This window comes from Eretmochelys imbricata, chromosome 22 (assembly GCF_965152235.1).
Source record: "Eretmochelys imbricata isolate rEreImb1 chromosome 22, rEreImb1.hap1, whole genome shotgun sequence".
In the NCBI taxonomy this organism is placed as follows: Eukaryota; Metazoa; Chordata; order Testudines; family Cheloniidae; genus Eretmochelys; species Eretmochelys imbricata.
The window spans coordinates 4,835,622-4,861,777 of NC_135593.1; the positions used below are offsets into that span (position 1 = coordinate 4,835,622).

The 26,156-nt window shown below is 45.2% G+C and overlaps 1 protein-coding gene across 3 annotated transcripts in view; it reads right to left on the bottom strand.

Moving 5' to 3' along the window:
* Positions 1-6,330: 6,330 nt before the first annotated feature.
* The window catches only part of EI24 (EI24 autophagy associated transmembrane protein), a 34,235-nt gene continuing 14,409 nt past the window's right edge, over positions 6,331-26,156 (bottom strand). For 2 of the 3 annotated variants that reach the window (XM_077839895.1, XM_077839894.1), the window contains exons 3-11: positions 24,380-24,525; positions 18,979-19,039; positions 17,949-18,015; positions 14,665-14,789; positions 13,665-13,784; positions 13,105-13,216; positions 10,466-10,577; positions 9,126-9,200; positions 6,331-6,891 (exon numbers count right to left, since the gene is read on the bottom strand). In XM_077839895.1, the coding sequence (XP_077696021.1) occupies positions 6,729-6,891; positions 9,126-9,200; positions 10,466-10,577; positions 13,105-13,216; positions 13,665-13,784; positions 14,665-14,789; positions 17,949-18,015; positions 18,979-19,039; positions 24,380-24,525 (981 nt within the window). In that variant the 3' untranslated portion in view covers positions 6,331-6,728. The remainder of the gene's footprint in view (positions 6,892-9,125; positions 9,201-10,465; positions 10,578-13,104; positions 13,217-13,664; positions 13,785-14,664; positions 14,790-17,948; positions 18,016-18,978; positions 19,040-24,379; positions 24,526-26,156) is intronic. The other variant, XM_077839896.1, reaches the window with a different exon arrangement.

Sequence of the window (26,156 nt, forward strand, 5' to 3'; positions counted from 1 at the left end):
TCCCCGCCCTCGCTCCTGGGCACACCCCATTGGCACAGACCGCTGTCCCTCATCGCGCCGCGGGCGGTGCCTGAGCTGACTGGATGTCAGGCCTGTCACTCAGCGCGGGGATGGGCAGGACTGGCGCTCGAGGACTGAGTTGTGGCTGGTGGAAAAGTGAGAGGAGGGGCGGGGTCTGGAGAGCGGGGGAGTTTGGTTGAGGCGCGAGCAGTGACGTGTCGGTCCAGGCGAGAGACGCCCGGAAGGGGCCGGTGGGCGGGGTGTCACGTGACCGGATTCGGACGTGGTGTTGGCGAGGTGGGGCCCGCTCGTGGCGGCGGCGCCTGAGGACGGCTCCCGGCTCCGCCCCCTAGGGCTGGGGCGAGCCTGAACCACGTGATCCAGCCGCTCGCCCGGCGCGACCCAGGTGTGGGCAGAGCCGGCCTGGGACCGCTGCGCCCGGCGGGCTGTTCGGCTGGGCGGGCTCCCGGCCTCACTCCCCGCCCCCCCCGGGTTGTCCGGGCCCCCCCCCGGCCTCACTCCCTGCCCCCGCCCCCCCCCGTGCTGTCCGGCCCCCCCGGCTCACTGCGCGCCCCCCCGTGCTGTCCGGCCCCCCCCCGGCCTCAGTCCCCGCCCCCGCCTCCCCCCCGGGCTGTCCGGCCCCCTCTCCCGCCTCACTCCCCACCCCCCACGGGGCTGTCCGGCCCCCCCCCCCGGCCTCACTCCCCGCCCCCCGCCCCCCCGAGGCTGTCCGCCCCCCCCCGGCCTCACTCCCCGCCCCGCCCCGGGCTGTCCGGCCCCCCCCCCCCGACCCCACTCCCCGACCCCGACCCCCCCGGGGCTGTCCGGCCCCCTCTCCCGCCTCACTCCCCACCCCCCCCCGGGGCTGTCCGGGCCCCCCAGGCTCACTCCCCGCTCCCGCGGGCTGTCCAGGCCCCCCCGGGCTATCCGCCCCCCCCCGGCCTCACTCCCCGCCCCGCCCCCCCGGGCTGTCCGGCCCCCGCCCCCCCCGGCCTCACGCCCCGCCCCCCCGGGCTGTCCGGCCCCCGCCCCCCCCCCGCCTCACTCCCCGCCCCCGCCCCGGGCTGTCCGGCCCCCCCCCCGCCTCACTCCCCGCCCCCGCCCCGGGCTGTCCGGCCCCCCCCCCCCGGCCTCACTCCCCGCCCCCCCCGGGCTGTCCGGCCCCCCCCGCCCCACTCCCCGCCTCCACCCCCCCCCCGGCCCTCCTTCGGGCTGTCCGGCCCCCCCCGGCCCTCCTTCGGGCTGTCCGGCCCCCCCCGGCCTCACTCCCCGCCCGCCCCCCCCCGGGCTATCCGGGGCCCCCGCGGGCTCACTCCCCGCCCGCCCCGCCCCCCGGGCTATCCGGGACCCCCGCGGGCTCACTCCCCGCCCCCTGGGCTGTCGGGCTTGGTGGGGTCCCCCGTTCCCCCAGGGTTGCCAACTTTCTGATCGCACAAAACCGAAAACCCCAGCCCACTTCCTCACTCGCTCTCCCCCCACCCTCGCTCATTTTCACCAGGATGGGGAAGGGGGTCGGGGCAGGGCGATGAGGGCTCCGGCTGGGGGTCCAGGCTCTGGGATTTGCTGCTGTGGAGTTTTTTCACTGTGTAGACATACCCTGGTGTTACAGCGATTTTAGGAGTAGCCCAGAGCAATGGGGTTGGCTGCTGCTGAGCAGTTGTAACTGGAGCTGTTGCATCCCCACTGCATTACTAGCTCCAGCATCAGCCTAACTGGGGCTTTAACCCACATGCCTGGATGGGCCAGCCAGCTTGAGCTTCAAGCACCACTAACCTTGAGTTAGAGAATTTTGTGGGTGGGTGGGAGTCAAGCTGGGGTAACATTTGATTTATAACTCAAGATAACTAGATAACTGCTGTAAGAGACACCCAGAGCTGCATCCCGCATGGAGAGCAGCGTGCAGCCTGGTGAATATCCCAGTATCTGCCCTGGCTTCTCTGATTAGCTGCCTGCAGGATCCAGAGCAGCCTAAACTATTGACATCCCATAAGCTCAAGATCTTTTTTTCCAAATTTGGAGATAGTATAATAAACTAAAGCAGCATCATTGAAGTTACTCACCAGAAAACAATGTGAACTTGATTATCTTTTTTCATTTCCCACCCCCCTTCTCCTTACATTTTCGACTCATTCTCTCCATCTCCAGGCCATTTTCTTTTCTTTTTTTCTTCTCATGTGTGCTGCTTTGACTTGTTGCAGAGTGACTTTTCTGTCCAGTTGTTACTGTCTACCCCTTGCTTTCTACAATGTTACATTGTCTCTTTCCCCCTGACTCTCTCTCCTCACATCTGGGTACACTTCCTCCAAATTGTGGATGCAATCAGTTGGAAAAGAGGGGGAACTCCATTACCTGATGTACTCATTCTGTATCTTTAAATAGATCTGAGTCTATGGGCTATGTATTGCCGTGGATTAAATACAATTCCAGCAGGTGTAGTGGGACAACACTGAGTGACTATATGCTCACATAGCTCTCTGAGAAGAGGCTGGATTCCTGTGGATTTGCAAATTTCTCAGACTGAAAGGGAATTTTGGTGCGAGACTCCTCTGGAGTGCAGCATCTTCCCATCACATCCCAACGCTGCATCAACACAGAATGATGCAATGACTTTCTGGCAGCCTTAAAGTTACGCTGAGAGCCGAGGAGTATCTGAAAGATTATCTCTTCTGTGAATCCCAGGAGATATTATCTCAGCCAAATTCTGCTCATTATACTCCTATAACTCGTCCCATTAACTTCAGTGTGGCTGCCTTTGTGAGCAGGATTTTACCCAGAGCTTTAATCATGCTAAAGGTGACACTGTACTAATTACACAACCATTAGCGACCATCTAGCGGCCAGTGCTACCTCCTATTTTATGTGGCGCACACAGCAATGTTCAGCACGCTGCAAAAGGAGGCCACATAAAAGTGAGTTAGGGCCATGGGTAGGGCTTGGAAAAGGGGCAGGAGAGTCTGCCCAAGGACATGGCACAGCAGCGGTGTAACCCCTCACTCCAAGCTACCCACAAACATTTTTAGTCTACAGATCTTAAATCTCCCATCGGTTACATATGTAAGAGAATTAAATCCTACTTTCCTCACCATACGTTCCCTTCTCTTTCCCCGACTCATGAACTTTCAGTGGACAGGAGCTATATGGTTGAGCATTTGTTTCACACATGGCTTCTTGAAATCCTTACCCGCTGGGATGGCTTAACTGAATCTCCTCCTTGCATTCTATTTTTGACAGCCTAGGAAACATTCCCACATACTCGCTGTCACAGCAGTGCCCTTGCAAACCCGCTGGCACCTTATGTCGTGCTGCTCCCTTCCTCAGCGTTTGTCTTGCTCTGATTGCTATGGGAACAAACAGCAGCTGGGTCCATTGCCTTGTAACTATATGAAGAAACCCATCATCATCTCAGTGAAGGGCTTGGTTCATTCTTTGGAACCTGTGAATTCCCCATTGTTCACCTCTAAATAATGCAGCACTGTGTAGTGTGCTGGACAGAAAGATGGAAGGCCTCCACTGACAGGCTAACAAAGGAGAAGCTTCTACTCCCTTTTCCTAGATAGGCGAGATCTGCTGGTGGTCAACAAGGCCACACTAAGAGGAGAAGAATCCTACCCACAGTATTGGGTTTGTAGCCTTTTGGACCTGGTTTGCTTAGGCAGGGAGGGGAAGTCTCGTAATGAGCTTGTTTGCTGAACTCCACTGCATTACTGCTGCCTGCCTCTTGTGCGTGCTGTAGCTCACTATGGAATTTAGCCTCCTTTGTCAATCAGCAGACCAGAGCTGCAAACAGCACTGGTCATTTGATGGTGCATAGCTGAATAAGAAACAGCAGGCCTTGTCTGGAACAGAGGTTTTTGTCCAGAAAACTGACAGGCCAAACATGGTTGGAAAGCTATTTCGGGTAGAGGGAGGGAGCTGGCTGGTACACTGGCAAGGAATGCAGGAATACCTCTCTGGCTGTTCTATGTTTCATTAACTCTTAAGCTACTCATGCAGCCCAGACCACAACAAAGAGTATATTAGAACATGGAGTTTCCCTCAAATGACCCCTGTCACTTTCATAGCCTTCAATCACTATCCAGCTGATGGTGGCCAGACTTCAGCCCAGTACCATTGGCCAGGGAAGTCTTGCTAGCATCCTTCAAGCAAGAAGTGTGTTTAAGCATGATAAACTAGAAAAGGTACTAGGTTACATGCCCAGTGTAACTCTCCTCCATGTTTATCTTAACTGTTTATTTCAGTTAAGGCATCATTAATTTATCATGTTAGCCCAAGAAGGAAGATTCCCATAGCCATGTTAATCTATATATGTGATATCAAATAGATGTGTATAACAGTTTGCATATTGGAGAAAGGCAGTAGCCCATTCAGTTACATTTGGAACCAACTTCCATTCCATTGCCCACTTTTATCCCCGATCTAACTTTGAATTAGTAAATCAGTTTGATCTGAAAACTGCCACGTTTACTCAGAAAGCAACAAAGGAAGTTTTTGCAAAATTAGTCAAGCTGTTTTTGAGTTGCAGGCCATTAAAGTTACCCTGCTCTGAATGCTGAATTGTCTATCATTTGTCTTCCTCCCTTTGGCTTAAAACAAGCTCATTACTGCCCCTTCAAACTTTCCATGGAGTTAAATCTCCTTGAAAACTCATGCACCTGGTGTAGTTAAAGATGTGCACATCTTTGAATTCCTGATAACAGTATGGTTGCTTATTAAGTGGGCAATGTCAGATGTAGTGTCCAAAACTATTTCCTTGCTTTGAAATGCTTGATTTGTGTCAATAATGTAATAGGTTAGTATATTGTCATTTAGGTTTTGTTTGTACAGTAAAATAAGATTGTATACAATCCCTTTCAAAAATGTTCATTTTCAAAATACTCTCATATGAATCTGCCCCTTCTCTTCCCTGTAGCTTGCTGGAAGAGAGTACGTAACATCCAGAAGTGGCTCTCTCTACTATTACTTTGAGAGTGCTTTGTAGCAAGCCAAGAGAATCATTTACATTATTTAGAGAAGCTTAAGGGAAGTTCAAATTCTATTTCCATTTGCCTCCAGTATCAAGTTGCACTGAACTGTTTCCCAAATCTCCCCCACCACCCTTCCCACATGTAGAGCCTTAAAGTCCCTGGATTGCAATTTAGACTTTAAGAATGACCCATCCACAGTAAAATGCAGTTTTTCCTCTTAACATTAACTTCAGTGCTCAGGCAGAACCCACTGCAATTTTTGAATTTTTGTTCATTTTCGTTTAATATTTCAGTGTGAAAATACTAGAGAAAAGTTTATCTGTAGACCAACCTCAGTTCTGAAAAACCAAGGGCTTCTTGAATTTCACAGATTTTTTTTCTGCCAAACAGAAATGTTACATGCAAGAAGAACACTGTCTAGAACCAGGATTGCTCACCCTCCCTTTGTGTATACAGAGTATATATACACACACAGAGACTTACATACACACGCACATGAATTCACACATCCTGAGCTGACAAAGCAGTTTCACTGCAGCTACAACCACTTAAGTGTACTTTGGCCAATACCATTCCACCTATGCTGGGACAACAATTGCAGTAGATAGTGTCGCCATGGCGACAGACTTGGAGCCTTTCATGTTAATTGAACAAGCTCTCTCTCTTCCCCAAGAGGCACACTACCTACTTTAAGCAGGGCAATGGTGCAGCCCAGGTCTGTACGTTATCCCATGAGTCCAGTAGAAACCGATTGTTCTCCCTTGTGTTGTCTGGATACAGTTTGGAACCTCATAATTTTGAATTTTTTTTTAAATACCGCCAGTATGCATGGTGTCTCCACGGAAAACTGGCAGACACTAATTTTCAAAAGCATCTGATTACTGAGACAAAAAGATACATTAAAAAACCTTACAACCCAACTACAGAGTTAAAGTGTTTCAATAAGTTTCCATTTCAGTTCCTGACCTTGTTTATACAATTTCCCTTTGAAATTTCAGGAGCTTTCACCAGCTCCAAACAGGATTTAAAAAAAACCCACCACATTCTGCTGTTTAGGTTAGGAATTTGCTTCATCCTGATGAAAGTTGATGCTCTCCAGTATATATCCTGGATACAGAAAGGTGGCACTTGTCCAGGTCTTGTATTGACGAAAGACCCAAAGTTTGCCAGTTGACAGAAAGAGCTTGACTGAAGCTCATTGGATAGTGGGCTGGGGGGAGTCCCCTCTCTGTATAAATTGATCTTGCCCCTAGATCAGCATGATCCAGTTTGTCTTCCAATTCTGCTTTTCAGCACAGCAAGAATTACAAAAACCTGACCTGAGATACAATATACAAAGAACTATGATCATTGAGGAATCCAACAGTTGTGGCGCAATCTACTTTAAAGACTCCCATCAGCTCCACAAAGCTACAGCAAAACGTGGATTACAAAACCATTCTTCCTGGGGTATGGAGGGAAATGGCACAGGAAAAGAGTATACAAAACAGTACAGGCACAGGTCTGTTACACTCTATAAAACAAGCACAGAGAACCCGGCTTTTTAAAACTCACAAAGGTGTTAAAAATCCAGACTTTTCCAGAGATTTCCATCCACGTTCTCAGTGTGACACAAAACGAATGTCCAAGTGGCGCTTACAATGGTGACTGGTGGGGAAATGCACAAGCCCCTTGGCAGAATGGGTCCTGCCCTTCCCTAGGTCACAGGGGCACATGTAGCAGCCAAGGATGACACACACACACACACCCCCCTTTGGTTGTGGTTCAGTGCCTCAAAGCAGCCTTCTGTTTGGCAGGGGATGAGCGAGGAGAGGGCAGTCTATCTACTGAGGAGGAGCTGCTCAGGGTGGACTGAAGGTAAACTGTCTTGTGAAAGAGTCTGTTGCTGAGGAAAACCACCAAGGAGAAGAGACGCAGCTGGAAATGGCTGAAACACAGAACAAATGCTGTGAGCTCCAATCCCAAAGTCTCAATTGGTGTCTCTTGCACACATACGCGCACGCACACACATGAACACATTAATAGAATAGTGCAGCAAGAAGCTCCCTTTGTCCGTTTTTATATTTTGCTTAGTATATCCTAGGATAATGAGTGTCTTCACAAGACAGACCTGGTCTACACTAGGACTGTAGGTCGAATTTAGCAGCGTTAAATCAATGCAAACCTGCACCCGTCCACACGAAGAAGCCCTTTATTTCGACTTAAAGGGCTCTTAAAATCGATTTCCTTACTCTACCCCTGACAAGTGGATTAGCGCTTAAATCGGCCTTGCCGGGTCGAATTTGGGGTACTGTGGACACAATTTGACGGTATTGGCCTCCGGGAGCTATCCCAGAGTGCTCCATTGTGACTGCTTTGGACAGCACTCTCAACTCAGATGCACGATTGTTTGCCGTTGCTCTGACACAGGGAGGGGCGACTGACGACACGGCTTACAGGGTTGGCTTACAGGGAGTTAAAATCAACAAAGGGGGTGGCTTTACATCAAGGAGTATTTCAGGCAGGACTTCATGGAGGGTTCCAATAAGAAATGGTGCACCTAAGTTATTGTTCTTATTGGAACAAGGAGGTTAGTCTGGCCTCTGATTGATACATGGCTAGATTTACCTCGCTGCACCTTCTCTGTGAGTGACTGCAGTGTGACCTAGAGGAATGAGTCCCCTAGATGGGGGGCGGGGAGGGGGGTTTTGCAAATGAGTACAAAACAAATCTGATCTATTTCTTGTTTTGATACACTTCATCTATCTTTTACATCTTTGGCTGGCAGCAGACGGTGCAGAAGGACTGCATGCCATCCACATCTCATGGCTGCTCGGCGGAAGATGGTACAATAGGACTGCTAGCCATCCTCATCTCTTGCCTGCCCGGCAGAAGATGATGCAATAGGACTCCTAGCAATCCGTATCGCCTGCCTGCTCACCATAAGATGGTTCAATAGGACTGACTGCAGGACTAAAGAGAATGACCTGATCAAGTCACTCCAAATTTAGTCCCTGCGCCCATGTCTGCCCAGGCGCTCCTGATCGACCTCACAGAAGCGACCAGGAGCACCTCGGACATGACGATGACGGCTACCAGTCCTATTGCACCGTCTGCTGCCACAAGGCAATGGGTTGCTGCTGCTGTGTAGCAATGCAGTACCGCGTCTGCCAGCACCCAGGAGACATACGGTGACAGTGAGCTGAGCGGGCTCCATGCTTGCCGTGGTATGGCGTCTGCACAGGTAACTCAGGAAAAAAGGCGCGGAACGATTGTCTGCCCTTGCTTTCATGGAGGGAGGGAGGGAACGGGGGCCTGACGATATGTACCCAGAACCACCCGCGACAATGTTTTAGTCCCATCAGGCATTGGGATCTCAACCCAGAATTCCAGTGGGCAGCGGAGACTGCGGGAGCTGTGGGATAGCTACCCACAGTGCAACGCTCCGGAAGTCGACTCTAGCCTCGGTACTGTGGAAGCACTCTGCCGAGTTAATGCACTTAGAGCATTTTCTGTGGGGACACACACACTCGAATATATAAAACCGATTTCTAAAAAACTGACTTCTATAAGTTCGACCTAATTTCATAGTGCAGACATACCCACAGATTAGTAGATACACTCTACAGTAATGAAGAGTAAAGGCCTAATGCAGGCACAGTTATCAAAACCCCCTGGAAAATGCAGGATGCCTCCATTCCATCCTTGTATCTACGTAGGGAGGACAAAGCAGACTCAATTATTCCAACCTTGGGGTTAAGTCTGTCTTGAAAAGCTTGAAGTTGCAGATAAGAGCTGAGCTGATGGCTGCCCAGGAATTGCAGGGTTTTGGCATACCCGCACTCAGCTCAGGGAGTGTGATGTAAGAGGATTTAAAGTTCAGTGCAGGTCTATCAATAACCGCAGAGAACCTTCCCCTTACCAATAACACACCCTTTTGAAGTGTTAACACAATGTCCTCTCTGTTTAATTTCCTCTATTTTAAATTAATCAAGGTGTCCCAACCTTTCATCATTACATGACCAATATCTTCAGAGATGTACATGGGCATCCCCTGACTTACCAAGCACAGTACTGCTAAAGCCCTGTTTTAGGTCACAGATTCGAGTGTCAGTTCATCCTGCATCTAGCATTATCATGTTAATTAAAATCAACTCTGAGTTTCCTAAGGAAAATACTTACTATGCTTTCCCAGGTGTCTTTGCTTCATTGGCGCTGATGATAAACAGAGGGAAAAGAATGGAGAACAGGCAGCCACTGCAAAGAGAAGACGGCACATTGAGCAAAAAGCCAATTACTATAGGTTGCTGTCATAATAAGGTTACACAGGAAAATGACTTCCCATGCAATGGAAGCTGATTTCAGGACATCCCTTCGCAGGGACTGGAGAAGGATGAAATGAAGCACCTTTAAACACACGGGAAATCAAACAGCCCAACCAAGGGCCACACTGAATTTATATAAACGGAGCAGATGACACCAGTCACAATATTTAATAAGGAAACACATTGTGCAGAGACAACATTTTCCGGCAGCTCACATCAAGAGAGAGTATCATGTAGCTTCCATCGGCTGCATCTGCATATTAAACAGAGATTGCTGTGGGCTTCACGGGACTACGACTGCAACCATCAGCACTTCACCGCAGCTTTAAATGAGACCATCTCAGTCACATGGAAGACGAGCAAAAGGTGCGGAATCAACAATGTAAATAAAGGACAAGTAACTCCAATAGAATCTGGGCATGCTTAAACCCTTCCCTGCTGGGATCCACTACAGTGTTCTTTTAAGAGTAAGTATTCAGTGAACTTTCAGAAGAAGAGACACATACACAGCTTGACACTGGAATTGGATTTTACCTCCCACATATATGCTGTCTCAGTGTTACCTTAGGCAGGGCTGACACAGTTAGAAATGCAGCTCATCACAGAGAAGCTTGTCTGCATCAATAAATCGTGGCCCCTGCTAGCTCTGCTTACTGCTCTACATTTTAAGTATAAGAGAAAACATGCCACTAATGTTGGCTCCATCTGTAAGAGTATTCCAACCGTATGGGAAAAGGTTACAGCAGAATCAGAGCAGGACGAGAAATCATAAAGCAAACAGCAATGACATCATCTCAGCAAAGAGATGATTTCTGAGCAGTGAGAGGATTTATAAGCTTTTCCCAGCCACTGTGCCTCCAGAATGGTCAATACAGTGAGGCAGGAAGTAGGGGAGATTCTACTATCCAAATATGTTTCATAGTTGTATGGTAGTTCGGTGGAAGAATCTGCACTACATTTCTGATTTTAATGGAAAAACCTTCCTTATTCCTCAATGTACTTTCCCCTCCAACTACTTATTAGCAGAGCTATTTCCCTATGGTGCTGTGGAAGCAGATATACTCCTCTGATCTGCAGGGGTTGGTGGTATCTTGGAGGGTGGGAATTTTGGGTGGTATTTGGGGGGACATGTTACCTCTGCATTCATCACCCTCAAAGCAAAAACGCCCAGTGCTCCCAATTTACAGTTGAAATCACCTGATGATGTAAGAAGACTGCATTGCAGTGAGAAAAGCCAGTGGTAAACCAAATCCAAAGTAATAGGGCCAGTTCCTCTCAATGTTGGATAACCGTTGATGCATTTCAATTCCTAATAAAAACACAAGTTAATGTACAGAAATTTAAGGAACTAAGACAGGAAAGTTTGGGATAAAGAGCATGTGTTGTCACTAAATCTCACATTTCTAGAGTGCCAGGCATCCTGAATGATCCCAAAGTAATTTATAAACTACATAAGGGAGCTGTATTGGCCATTCCATAGTTAAGGTTGCAAACAAGTTTCTATTATAAATTAGATTTTGGCTCTACCCTATAAAATCCACAAACAAAAGACATCAGCCTCAAAAGTGGTATGTGAAGCCTGAGACGACAGTAGAATTTTTCTATCATGCTTCAATAAAATCTGAAAAGGGATCCCTGATTTACAACACCATAGAAACAGAGATGTTCTTCAGAGTGTAAAAACCTAATTGTTTTGCCACTTTTGTAGTAAAAAGCAGAATATAAACTTGGTTTACTGGACCCATTGAGTTGGTAAGACAAAAGGCACAAGACAAATAGCAGTTGATTAAACTCCAAGTTTAGATAACATCAAGACTTCAAAGACTAACCTCAGAAAAGCTGGTCAGCTCAATTAAAATATGGAGGACTATGCTTTTTAAAAAAATATAATAGGTTTCTACCTTCTTCCCCACTGCTTTTTTTAAACTTTCTTGTAACGGTTTTTCCCCTTGATAAAAATCACATCTACCATCATTTAAATGCAGACACATTTAGAATAAATGTGGCACTAATTTATCAGTGGACTGTAAAAATACAGAACACTTACGGTGTTAAATGAAGAATCTAATTTAGATTATGAACTTCCTGTATTTTTATGCCTAAAATGGCCTGCAACGTATGGTGTGATACAAAATAACGCTATGTTTGGCTGAAACTTCACTAATAGTTGAAGGTAGGTGGCAAAATTAAGTTATTCCAATTGGGAAAACTGAACTAACACTCCTCTTGTGAAAAGTAACATGGGATCTTTTGTCAGCACACGTTTTCAAGGCATCTCTCTCTAATCTTAAAGGAAAAAGATACCATCATTTCTTTTTTCTTCTATTACCTTTGCTGGAGAAGGTTAAACAATTAAAACAATTTTACCATAGGTGTGAGAGACAAGTAAATGTTCATGTTCTGCATGTCTGAATATGTGCATTACAGAGCAAGAGGTGGCTGGGCCTACCTAACATTCATCATCCGGCTCCTTCCCAATCCAGAGCTCTAGCATTAGAAATGGAAGTTCTCTTTTCTTCTAGTGTTTTTTCTCTAGCTGAATTTAGAATTCAGATTGTTCCAATGATGGTAAGGTTGCCTCTTTGGATTTAGTTCCTGGACTTAATTCCATGGAGTGAAAAATATTTGGAGCTGAAAAACCACTACACAAGAGAACCTTGTTCTTCCCTGGAACTAAGTACGCTGCAAACCAAGTCAGACAGGGACCAAATCCAAGGCTTTCAAGTGAGAACCACCAGGAGAATTTCAGACTGCATCTGGCCCTCAAACAAATGTTTATTATTCTACTCATCTTCCCTGCCCTGCTTCAAACACCATGTGACTATTTCTCATCTCTGCAATAGCCTCAGTGAATAGGCAGGCAAGAGATTCAGCACAGCACAACCAGAGCATTCAGTCACAGAAAAACAGAGAAGGGCAGTAAGTCATCTATAGTGGCCCCTTCTCAGCCAGTGTTCAATGGATTGTGAAATGATGTATTCACCCCCCTCGTGTCTGTGCTGCTCTGTGTGCTGCACTCACACCTTGATGCCAGAAAGGGGTGGAGTCAAGATCCCTATCAGGATTTGGATTCACACTGCAATGGAGCATGCACCAGAGAAGGATTGGCTGAGATGTCAGAGGTGCCAGACTTCAGACAAGATGCTGAAGTCCCATCTGCCCATCTCTGGTGACTGTTTCAGGTGGAAATGTTCCCACAGCACCTTCTAAAGAAAGTCAGGGATAACATGCCAGTGTTGCAGCCAACATTCCTCTCTCTCAATAGAACAGTCTCTTGGACCACAAGTGGTATGGTTGATCCATTGCCTATGTAGTCCCCCTAACAGCAGGATCTCACTCCCAACTGTGAGGTGCTTTGGGGTGCTGCTCTGTTTTATCCATCTTATTGACGTGTCTCATCTTTGGGCAACACCTCTGCTCCTATACTCAGGCCCATTACTGGGACACTAACATCCAAATATGGATAAACAGGCGAGACCATTTATTAGAGTATTACAAGTGAAAATCATCTCCTAGTCAAATCCCTCTCGTGTAAACAGCGCAATAAATCGATCAGCCTAGTAAGGTTTAATGCTCTGAAAAAACAAATTTGCAAATACAGCAGAGATTCATTCTCTAAAGAGAGGCTCATATTCCATACTCTTGAGGTGAGGGAGGAGGAAGGGTGACAGAGAGAGAGATCACTTGGAAACATCCCAAGTTACTTGTCTGGATAAAATGTGTTTGAAACTGGATTGTCCTCCTATCGGGAAGCTTATGCATTTAAAATATTCCCAGCAATGCAGAATGTCCCCAGACACACGCTGTTAGCCTTGGAAGTGAAGGGTAGCACTAACCTTTATTAAACCAGCGGTATTCAAAGCAGTACAAGGAGTAGAGCAGCGACATGTGCAGGAGGCTAACCAACTGGCCAATGATATCAATTGGGAAGAGGCTCACAATCATCCCCTGCAGAGGAAGAGAAGAAATTGATTGAGTTTGCTTTCTGCAGTGGTGGATTTATGTACAGCACAGCAGGGACACAATACTTTTATCTTCACCCTAGCGAGTGATAGGGGAGCACAATTAGAGAGGACCTTGCTTTCTTGTAGTTTTAATTTTATTCTCCCGCCCTCCAACAGAACCATCCGAACCCCACCTTCCTTCTAGCAAAGCTCATCCTGTCACTTTGGGAACATCAATCAATTTGACCACAATTTTCTGCATACAACAGTCTCCTGGTCACAGCTCCCCACTCCAGCCAAGAGGCTCTCTCTCTTCCAAGGCGGCCACTAATGCCAACAGCTGCATTCGAACAGCAGAATGGTTTGGCATCTCCCCCTCAGCATTTCACAGCTAATATGCACTTGGTTCTCTACTGACCCAGATACAGAACCCAAGATAGGTCTAATCTCACCTGGATGAGAAACAGTGCTTGCAGGAGGAGGTTAAATAGCATGTCAGCAATGATTTTACTGACACTGGGAAAGGGCTGGGGCTTTCTTCCGGAAACCTCAAATGCCAAATCTGCTATGTCCTGAAACAGAGAAACATTTCAGGGAAACGAATTTACAAAGACAATTAACACGAGTGACTGCGCTACTGATCTGCAGTCAGCATGCAGATTCCACCGAGTACACTTTCAGGGTGCAATCTTGTTTTCTTACTGATGCAGTAACAGCTTTAGCTCAGCAGCTTATTAGACACAGTAATAAGGGTTTGCACTTTTCATTCAAGGTGCTCAGAGTACTTTAGAAACCTGGGTATCATTAACCCCATTGCTACAAATGGAGAAACTGAGGCACAGAGTCCAAAGTCATTCAGTGAGCCAGTGGCAGAGCTGAGACTAGAACTCAGGTCTCACGACTCCCAGTCCCTTTCTCTAATCACATCACCATGCTGTCTCCATTGCGTATTTTCCAAACATATTGCCAATCACATAACAGTGATGATTTCTCCCAAAAAGCAGCAAGCCATCTCTCCATCATCATGAAACACAGTGCACATATTCCACAGTGCACCTGCCAACACACTCAACACATCTGGAACAATAACCTTTATGTAGAAATGTTCCTTTTATGGCATTATACAGAACAGAGCACATGGCCGTCCACATGTTGTCCAAATAAGGGCCACACTAGTAGCTTGTTTGACCCAGAAGACCTTACGAAATAAAGCAGGTTACGGCTCATTTACAGAGGTGCCAGTCTGTGGAGACTACTTGTTCCAGTATGCAATGTTCCATCTCAGTCTTACTGGTCACCATCGATACGAAAAATAAAGGAGGCTGTGGGTTGTACTCTTGCTCTATGGTCTTAACTGACCCACCCATAACACAGCATATGCTATGTCACTTGTTTAATGTGAACTCCTGCTCCCATAGCTACTGAGGGCTGTTCCGCATCCTCCTCACCTACCTGAAACCAGATGGCATTGACGACTTTACTGAGCACAAAGAGAGGAAGGACCCAAAGGGCACCGAAAATAGAGGTGAGGATAAATTCCAGCCAGGACCAGACATCACCATGTAGTGAGGGGTCACCTTCAAAATAAGAATACAGTCCCTATCAGCAACATGCACATGGGATTCTCTTCATTTCAGACTGCACAACCTACAGTTACAATGGAGAAATAGCTAACAGCAGCCTCCTTTGTACAGATGTGATAGTCTGGTCCTACTACAAAAAGGGAAATAGATAAAACCAGGAAGGGCCATTTCCTACTTCCCTTCTTTACAGACCCATTTTCATGCACCTGCTCTTTATTTACTTCTAATAATATCCTAGCTGCAGTACTTCCATAGGGAACCAGTGGTTAATCCTATGGGAACATTTGCTTTGGGACTGCCAAAAAGCATCCTACTGGTTCAAAAACAATGGCTTTCGATTTCTTGTGGTATAAGCAGGAACATAGTTTCCTCTTCCATCATTAGGAATAAGGTTTCCGGGTTTGACACTTATTTGCTGAAAACGTATATGGATGGGAAGAGAAAGCATTCTGCAACTAATATGTCATGCAGCAGACACATGGGAAGACAGACAGCTCTCGCCTATACTCAAATACTGTTTTGAACAGATGTTATCAAAGCTGTGTGTTTTGGTTCTCAGGAGATGAGAGGCCCAGAACACCCAGGAAAAAAATGGGGTTTTCCTTTGTTTTGATGGATAACTCTGTAAGAGGTTTCTAATACTTGTAGCGAGATTCCCTGACCTATCTGCTTCTCAAGTGCTCACTCTAATCAGCATTCTGGTCCCTGCTCTGCCTGAACACTCAGAGTGGGAAAAGGGAAAAAGAAGCAACAATTACAGCATGCACATCATGAGCAGACCAGACATCTGAACAGTGGGGAAAGCTGACCCAGCAACAGGAAGAAAGGGACAGAGATGAGAGTAAAAGGACAGAATGGAGTAAGGCAAAAGGGTAGAGTGTCAGCAAGAGGGAAAGGAGGTGGACAAAGATGTGGGGGGAGGCAAGAGAGAAGAGGGTAGGAGACAAAGAAAAAGAGAAACAGTGTTAAACAAAACAGAACTAGAGGATGGGAGACACAGACAGGTCAGGAGACATAGGGTAAGGGTAAGACATTTGCCTGTTTAGGTACTTCTATGGCATCCATCACTGTAGTGCTAGAGGACCTCCCAAAAATTAAACAGTCAATATCACTGACTGTATCTCCCTTTCTTCCCAAAAAGTTCTTTGTTTAGATAGTTGGAGCTTTGCTGTATGTGTTTGTGTTATGGGAGAAGAACTTAATCAGGGACAAAGCAACTGAAGATCAGTTTTTCCTGTATTTTCAGTGTTCTCCAAGCCCAAAAACGCTTGGCAGCCCTACTTCTAGCTTGCCTCACGTCAGCACTTATTGGGCATGCCTGTGGCTGTCCTGGATCTATGCTGAAGCTCCTCCTCGTATGACAGAAAACTGGAAGCAATGTGACTGTATCACATTGCTAACAAACAGACTTCCACTGACACTAAGAGGCAGACCCCCAACTCCTCCTGGCATTCGCCCCCACAGTTCAATACATGTTACTGTTCACATGCACTGAGTTTTAACATGTTGGATTTTACATTTGCTTTCAGTATTAATGCTTAATTTCAATGGTTTTGAGAAGAATATGAGGACCATGAAAATGAGTGGAGACTTTTCCTGTCAGTGTGACTAGTAATACATAGCATTTGCAATCCATGCCACTTAACTTAAAAAGCACTTTACAACATTTAAATTAGGACTCTTCCAAAATATAAAATGAATTGTCTGGGATAAGAAGTGTTAACAGCTTTAGACTTTACTGGCTGGTCAGAGAATACACTAATTAAAAAACAACTCATCCCACGTCTAATGGTAACTTTCTATGTTACATATTGTGAACTCTATGAGAAGCTACACCCCCAATAAAGAGGAGGATGTACAGCTTGTGAGAAATTCACTCTGAACAGTATTTAAATAAAAGTAATTATAAACAGCAGCAGGATTCCCACATGGAGAAACAATAACTGGGAAACTGGGAATGGGCGACAGGGGATGGATTGCTGGATCGTTCCCTGTTCTGTTCATTCTCTCTGGGGCACCGGCACTGGCCACTGTCAGAAGACAGGATACTGAGCTAGACGGACCTTTGGTCTGACCCAGTTTGGAGGTTCTTATGTAACTAGCTTAATACTAAAACATAGCATTCCAAAAAAAGGTCTTCCCCGCTTCCCCGTCTGTTAGCAGAATTGCCCATCAATCTTTCTATCTGATACAAGCCCTGCTAATCAAGTCACTGGAACATTGTTTAACTTTGTCCAAGTGTGCTTTTTAAGGCTTACGTGTCAGTTTTCACAACAGAAAAACAAGAAAAAGAAAATCTGGCTGAGATTTTCAAAAAGGTAAGGAATGTGGATGTCCAATTCTCATTAATTTTAATGGGACCTGAGCATCCAAATCCCATAGATAGTTTTAAAAATTTTGATCTGAGTCAGTTCACTAAAGAGGATATGGCAGCATTAATGCATGAAAAACACAGGAAGAGGAGGGCACAGCCCACACTGAGTGGGTCAAATCCTGAGTTGTACTGAGTCCTCACATCCCTCACTCAAGTCAGTGGGAGCTCCGATGCTCAGCGTTTCTAAGGACAGAGGTGGCAACCACATGCGGCTCTTCAGAAGTTAATATGCAGCTCCTTGTACAGGCATCGACTCTGGGGCTGGAACTACAGGTGCCAACTTTCCAATATCCTGGGGGCGGGGTGCTCACTGCTCAACCCCTGGCTCTGCCACAAGCCCTGCCCCCACTCCACCCCTTCCCACACCCTCCCCTGAGCCTGCCATGCCCTTGCTCCCCCCCTCCCACCCCCAGAGCCTCCTGCATGCCATGGAACAGCTGATGGGGAGGGAAGGGGAGGCTCTGATCGGCAGGTCTGCTGGTGGGTGGGAGGTGCTGGGAGCAGGAGGGAGCTAATGGGGGCTGCTGACGTATTACTGTGGCTCTTTGGCAATGTACATTGGTAAATTCTGGCTCCTTCTCAGGCTCAGCGTGGCCACCCCTGGATTTTGCTCTCAGTTAAAGACTTGAGAGAGGGAAATAACTCAAGGATGGAGAGGCAGGATGTAGGGGCACTTGGCAGTAGTGTCGCCTTAGTCTTCTACACAGATGCTGATAATTATTTACCCTGAGGAGAGCTGATGTCCTAGCACTCTTTACAGAAACAAATTATGTACTTACCAATTATCTGTGCTGTGACTGACTGAAGTACAGGTATAAATACTCGGTAAAACAAGAGGAGACTAAGCTAAAGGAAAAAGGAAACAAGGAAACCATAGAAGTGGTTTTGTTAATGACACTTAAATGTTCACTTCTATTACTCTTATCTCTATCTATCAACCCAATCTGCAATCACTCCAGAGACTCTCAACTGCCTCCACGTGTCCATCTCCTGCAGGAACCCTACTAAAAGTACCATCTTGTCTGACTGCACTGCCATTGCCATGCTGAATGGCTTTGGCAAACTGAGAGGCTGTTTCATATTTGGCACCTAAACACCTCTGCATCAGATGGGGCAATAACTTTCATCTACAGTGACAAAGATCCATAAGCACTGATTTAAAGTGATATTTCATGTAGACATTGTACATTCTCTATTAACAGCAAATTGTTTGCCTACCATCTATTAAACATTAAACACTATGATCCATCAATGCAGAGCGCTGAAAGATCGCTCCTCTCTTAAATACAACCAAAATATATAATTGAACTGTTTCCTTTCAACATTTCCATGTTGGTTCCTCACCCATCAGGACAAAGTCTAATGGAAGATGAAAAGAGACAAGTGATTTATTAGGCTGCAAAATGCCTACTACAATCATGAATAAACCCTATCAAACTCATTAACACCTATTGGAAAGCTGACCTGAGTAAATGTACTATTCGATTCAGTGGAGCAGCACTACAGATTTCATTTGATCAGCAGGCGAACAAGCAGCATTAGGAACTTGAGAAACAGACTCCAGATTAATATAATGGTCTGCTTAGGGAATACAGTAGCTCAATTATATATTTTAAGGAGGGTCCCCCTTTATATAAAACATCAAAACTTAGAAATTTACTGGTTTCTCTCAATTCATAATGCCTTCCATCTTAGCCAGGCAGCCAACCTGACAGATCACCTCTGAAACCATAAAAGCCCTGAAGCAGTGCACTGGTTTAAACTGGTGCTTCAATTTTTAAGTTAGGAAATAAAAAAAATTACACTTACCCAGAATACGCCTCCATTCCATGCACAACATTGAAAAATCCGGCTTACTATCCGAGGTTCACTGGAGAGCAATAATACACATGCATGAGAGACTGTATCACTGTAGCTACTTCTCTTCAAAGAAAATTATCCCCAGCATCCTGGGTCACTGAGAACCACTTTTATACAATAACTTAAAGAAGAAATGTGCTGGGTGCCTTCAAAATATCTAGAATCATAAATTCTATTACTAGAATTAAGTTGGTAAATCAGCAGCACTGTAATGCTCCAACAATTCACCACACAAACTCATGACATATGCTCACTGCAACACACAAGTTAATTTTTCAACGCTTATAGAAAACTAATGCTGTTGTATCAGAAAGTCCATTTCAACATAGTGTTAATTCCCAGCAGAAACTATTTTAAAATGGAATTAAAATTGAGATTATATATCAGTAATTTAGAGTAAAAGACTTTACAAGGATGTTGTTGTTATTCCAAAAACAAGCATTAGAAATCCAGGAAATTCAAAGTTAAAGGTTCAATTCAAAAATCCAAACATGTTAAGGCATGGAAATGCACAGTTAAAACATCCATGCAGTGACTATTCAATTATGATTAGTGCATAACTGTATCTGTAATCTCTCCACTGTAATAAGAGTACATGGCCTTCATCCATTAGTGCCTCTCCAAAGTTCTTCCATCTGACCTCAGAGATTCCTAGGAGATGCCAGGTGTATTGTTCCATTTCATACACAAGTTCTTTCAACCTCCTTATTTGTCTCAATGTCCTAACATTCCACGTGACTATGGTGATGTTATCTCTTCCACGGATCCTCTTTGTTGGGGTTACACCAATAGTATACTTGTCACGTCCGCCCTGGTGGGAGACGGATGGCATGGTCATTATTAACCTGGGCTGTGACCAATCCGATATGGACAAGGTTGACTTGCTCATCGTATGGTATGTCTTGGCCAAATTTCTAACCTGGCGGAGCCCATCCTTCTCCAGGCAGCCCCCTTTTAGTCGCCTCTTATGACATGCAGGAGGAGCAGTGGGCCTATTCTGTCCCTGGACCCACAGGGGAAAGTGGAGAGGACAAACATGTCAACGGCGTAGGATTTATTGTGCATAAAGGTATCAAGAATTCAGGATTTGGAGGCCGCCCAATATCCAGGTGGCTTATTTCCATCCATCTAAGGCAGTACCATTCAGTATCACAGTGGTACAAGTCTACGCCCCTACAACAGACTATGACAATGAGCAAACTGAAGTTTTTTACAATCAGCGCCAAGACATCTGTAAGGTACACAAGAAAAATATCCTGATTGTACAGGGAGACTGGAATGCTACAGTGGGTACTGGCGCACAGGCAGATTGGCGAGATTACTGTGGCCCTTTCTGTGATGCAGTAACCAATGAGAGAGGACTGAGACTCTTGGAGTTTGCCAGCTATAACAATCTGGTTCTTGCAAACACATTAGGAGCACATAAAGCATCCAGACGATCAATGTGGCATGCACCTAATGACCTACCTCCCAGTCAGATCGACTACATCATGATGCAAAACCGATTTCGTTCTGGGATCAACAGAGCTAAAACAAGGAGCATCCCCTGTGTGGATATTGAAAGTGATCACGACCTTATGATGCTATGCTTTTGGCTGTGGCTAAGGAAAAAATCATCAGGCCAAAGCTCACCAGAATCAAGTTTGACTTAGAAAGACTTGGAGTCCGAAGCATTGCAGAGTCATTCCAAGCAATGACTGGCGGAAAATTTGCCCCGCTGCTTGCTCTAGAGGAAGACGTAAAAACATCATTTCAATACTGTAATGAATGATACTGCAATGGACATCCTTGGGAAAAACCACAAGACGACAAAACCTTGGGTCACAAATGAAACACTAGAATGTGTGACATTGGAAGAGAGCTCAAGAGAGACAAGAACAGCACTGAGGGAGCTGATAAATACAGAACGATTGGCAGAAAGATCAAGAAAGGAATGAAGAAGACCAAGGAGATACAGATAGAAAAGCAATGCTCTAAAATATAATAAAAATAGCAAACGAGCCTTCCAGGTTGCAAAAGATCTGAAGAAGGAAAGATGGACCAAAGCTAACGTAATTCAAGACAAAGAAGGGAACAGTCTTACAGAAGAAAGGGACATCATCAATAGGTGGATAAACTACTGCTCTGATCTATACAACCACCAGACAAATGGAGATCCTAGTGTCCTAGACAGCCCAGATTCAACAGAGGAGGATGTCTTTCCAATACTGCATGAAGAAGTGGAGACAGCTGTGAAATCACTCAAGAGCAGAAAGGCTACAGGTATTGATAACATCCAAGCCGAAATGATGAAATTCGGAGGAGAAATAGTAATAGATGTACTCACCAAGATCTGCAACAAGATCTGGCAGAATGGTGATTGACACTCACCAAGATCTGCAACAAGATCTGGCAGAATGGTGAGTGGCCCTCCACGTGAACAGAGTCACTACTCATCACTCTGCCAAAAAAAGGCAACCTGCAGCTGTGTCAAAATTACCAGACCATAAGCTTAATTAGCCATCCCAGCAAAGTGATGTTGAAAGTCATATTGAACAGACTGAAGCCACAAGCGGAGAATATCATCGCTGAAGAATGTGCTGGAAGAAGTACCACAAAACAGATTTTCAACCTTCGTGTTCTGTGTGAGAAGTACTTACAACACCAGCAGGACGTCTACCACGTCTTTGTTGACTTCAAGCAGGCTTTTGACAGAGTATGGCACAAAGCTCTCGGGGCAACCACGAAGAAGTACAATGTTGGTTGTAAGCTTATTCTTACCATTAAACAACTGTATGCCAAGGCCAGCAGTGCATTTCTCGTCAATAGCACAATAGGAGAGTGGTTTCGCACCACAGTTGGAGTCCAGCAAGGCTGCCTTTTTTCGCCCACACTGTTCAACATCTACTTGGAGTTCATAATGACTGATGCCCTAGAAGATCACATATGCATAGTCAGCATTGGGGGGCAAACAATCTCAAACCTTCGGTTCGCTGATGACATTGACGGCCTGGCAGGTAGCAAAGATGAACTTGCCAACCTTGTGAAATGACTGGATGAAACCTCTGCAAAATACGGCACGGAAATCAGTGCAGAGAAAACCAAGCTGATGACAAATGGGATCAGATCACATATCACTGTCAGTGGACAAGAGCTCGAGACAGTGAAACAGCTCAACTATTTGGGGGCAATCATCACTGATGAAGAATTAAAGGCAGAAATTCTGGCAAGAACTGTGCAAACAGCAGCAACAGCGGCAAAGCTAAAGCCTATTTGGTGGAACAAGAACATCTCCCTGGAATCCAAACTGAAACGGCTGCACGCGCTAGTCATTTCCATTTTTCTGTGTGCGAGACATGGACCCTTACGGCAGAACTTGAACGGAAAGTACAGGTAGTAGAGATAAGATACTTTCATAAAATCCCGGGCATCTCCTACTTTGACCACGTCACTAACGAAGAGGTCCGCAACGTCATCACCCAGTGCGCTGGGTCATATGAAGACCTCCGGACGACCATGAAGAAGCGCAAGATGAAGTGGTACAGCAATGTAACAAGATCATCTGGCCTATCCAAGATCATCCTCCAAGGAACAGTACGGGGAAGAGAAGAAGAGGTAGACAGAAGAAGAGATGGATTGACGACATAAAAGAGCAGACAGGAATGGACTTTGCGGAGACTCAAGCACTGACACACAATCGTCAGGGGTGGAGACAATTGGTTGATTGTTTATCAGTGATGGTGCCCCAGTGACCAGTGCAGTTATAGGAGTGATGATGATGTATCTGCAGTCCCAGGTTACATTAAACTGATTTTTAAAGACACGTTCAATATTTAAAACTTTGACTAGATGACCCTTGTGGTCCCTTTTAACCCTATAGCTCTGAGTCTATGCTATCACCACAGAGCAGAGTTAAGGTTCTTTGGTGCTCTATGTTCTCTGGGGCCATCCTCTTCCCTTATCTCTCTTGGGGAAATCTGGAAGGCAGTGGCCTTTTGAAAGAAGGCAGTTCTATGGGAACCTCTGTAGAACTTTATTCATCAGTCTCTGCTGTAGAAAGTTTATTATGAAGAATAATAGTAAAATATGACCATTAATCCTAAAATAATTATTCAAATGCAGCTAATCCATGAGATTTCAGTACATTAACTGTCTGGAAAGTCTGAAGAGTTGCCTTATTCGATAACTAAAATCATTCAGGGCAACAACAACAAAAAGACAGGCATATGGTGCTATTTCTTAAAAGACTGACTTTTTATAAAGTAAAAATTAACGCAAATTAACTGATTTAACAAAGAGGTTGAATCCATGCCTTAGGTACAAAAATAAACCTAACCCTCACCAGAGAAGCCAGAACAAGTGCTACCGTAATCTGGAGACTAGACACCCAAGGTAGAAATCCTGTTTTGGTCACAAGTGGCAATAAATTTGAGGATCTCTTCCTAGTCCTTAGTGGATGTTTCTTCCACATCACTGAAGAACATGGTATGACTGTGAAACAACAGTTGTTTTGGATGCCCAGGACAGGACTAAGAGAGCCCCGCAAATTTCTGAAGTGTGATGGCAGAACTGTATGTGGAAAGCTTACTCCCAAATCCCACAACTGCCAGCACTGCATACAATATCTCTTCTGTAAGACAGTCACAGAATACAGGCACTGGATCAGACTAATTACCCACCAGGTCAGTGTCCTTTCTCCAGCAGTGGCCAGTACCAGATGCTTCAGAGGGATATGTAAAAATCCGTGTTCTGAGTTGGCTTATGTCTTGATGCATGAAGGTTTATAACTCTATTTTTTAGTCCTCTCCCATTAACCATATACAATTTTTGAATCTTTCTAAGCTCTTGGCCTGAATGATATCTCGTGGAAGTCACTGCCACAGGTGCCTTATGTAAAAAGTGTATCTCCTTTAATCCATTTTACGTTTGTTACCTTTCTGTTTCAATGACAGTTGGCTCATGAATCCAGTTTTAATTGCAAAGTATTTCAGAGAGATTCTGACCCCATGGACCTTCAGTCAGTAGGTTCCTACTATTAAGGGGCATATTTTCATCCCAGTGCATGGAGGGGTAAGCATGGAAATCCTCACATGTGCAGAGGGAAATAGCAGTCTAAATGTCAAATCTCCACTCACCTCAAATTCCCTATCTGGACTACTCTGAAATATTATATATGTGAACAAATGTTCTTGCAGATTATTCCCAATTCAGTGTGACTTTCTGTTTTCCCAGTTATTTAGGACCTCCATAGTCCTAGTCAGAACCATTGTGCTTACAAATAATTCTCTGTCTTCCCTGTCCTAGGAGATGGTAGGTTGAGAAGGAACAAACAAATTTGTTAAGTCTTTAACACTTAAGCTCCTTTACTCACTTCTCCAGCTTCCTCTCCTCACTCTGAGCTCTCCGCTGGGCAAGCACGCTGCTTGCTCTCCTTTTTCTCTGCTCTTCTCTTTTCTGTTGGATCCGGGCATCCAGCTTGGAGATTGTGCAGATCCCCCAGATGGAGTCCTTAATTCCCTGCAGACACAAGGAAACAGGACACCTGAACCCAACATACTTTGGGCAGTCAAAGTAAAAGTTATATAGATAGAATATATGTATCAATAGAAAAATCATCTTCATAAAAATTACATATATTATCTGCAATCCCCTATATGATAGAAACGGAAAGAATTTTACAAATCTCTTCATTATGATCATTGCATCAGTTTACTTTTGCACACTTCAGTCAGCCAGGGACAGTAAAAACCAGCCTGGGCAGTTTCACTTTCTGGTGCATGCACTGGCCTAAACTTCTGTCTTTGGGCTACAACCTGTGCAGAGGAAGGTACGAATTATAAAACAGTTTCCCTTGCATTTGTTTTTAATTTTATGTCAACATTTCTATTAATATTGGCCTTTCAACAAAAAATTTTTAAACAAGACCTACATTTCAGGGGTACTAAATTGTGCAGTGGTTTCCCTTTCAATGAAAATCTCAGTTTAGGTGGGTCTGAGAGGCTTATATATAAAACTGCAGATGTGCATGGCATTTTAAAAGCCTCAAGGAGCTCATAGTCTAGTGTAGACAGATAATTAATGACGATAACAGTAGTGGGATAACTGTCACAGTAGCAGGATAACAAAACAAGGAAGTGGGGGAAATGCTCCCGGGACAACAGTTTTGGCACACGCTAAAAATAAAGGCTATGTTGCTCTATTTTTTTATGTCATCTTGGCCATGCTCAGAAGCGGCAACAGAGAGCACCTGTGGCGAGATCAATGGCAGAAGGAGACACAAAAGTCATGAGCTTCTGAGGTGGAATTCCAAGGAGAATAGTGAGGCTGTTAGGAGTAGCCAAGAAAGGAGAGGTTGTTCTCTTTGGGACAGTTTGGCCACCTGTCCTGTGTTCCCTCAGCTCCCATCATTCCCTCAGACCACAATTTGGATAAAAGCCAGCAACAGAACTCAGTCAGGAGGAGAAGCCAACACTGTTAATTGTAGTCAAGGTTCAGTTCAATACATTACACCAACTATTTTCAGTGGCCCAGTGACCTAAATCACACACATTTTAGGCATCTCTAAAAGGGACAGTAGAAAGTAATTAGTTTGTTTTTTTTTTTTAAAAAAGGTGTCATTTCTTGTTGACTTCCCATTATTTATAGCCCCTCTCTCAGAAGCCCGAGAATCATTTCTTTCCTTGTCTGTTTTCTCCTATCTGGCAAAAAGTGCTTTTTCTCCTGCCAATTTGTGTATAAAGCTGGAATTAATCCAGTAGGGTTTCTTTACTGCCTTGTTTTGTAACACAAGCTGATAAGCGAGATTGTCGCAGACATTTGAGGCGTAGTTATTAGTTTTTTAATGCTGTGCTATCAATAGAAGTATCAATCCACAAGATAGTGTTTCAAGGATCTCCCAAGAACTGGTTCACTTTATTTGTAATTTCTCACCAAGAGTGGGGAGTTATTAGTATAATTTATGATATATCTTTATACAAGTTATCTATTATCTTGTTAGCTTTTTTAATCCGTGGAGGCAGAAAATATAAGGGCAATAAAATATAGTTACACACACATTTAGGATACGCAAGGCATTTGTGGTCGAACGTAAATCAAAATTTGGTGTTTACACTACTTGATCGTGTCCTCTGGATACAAAACCAAGGCAG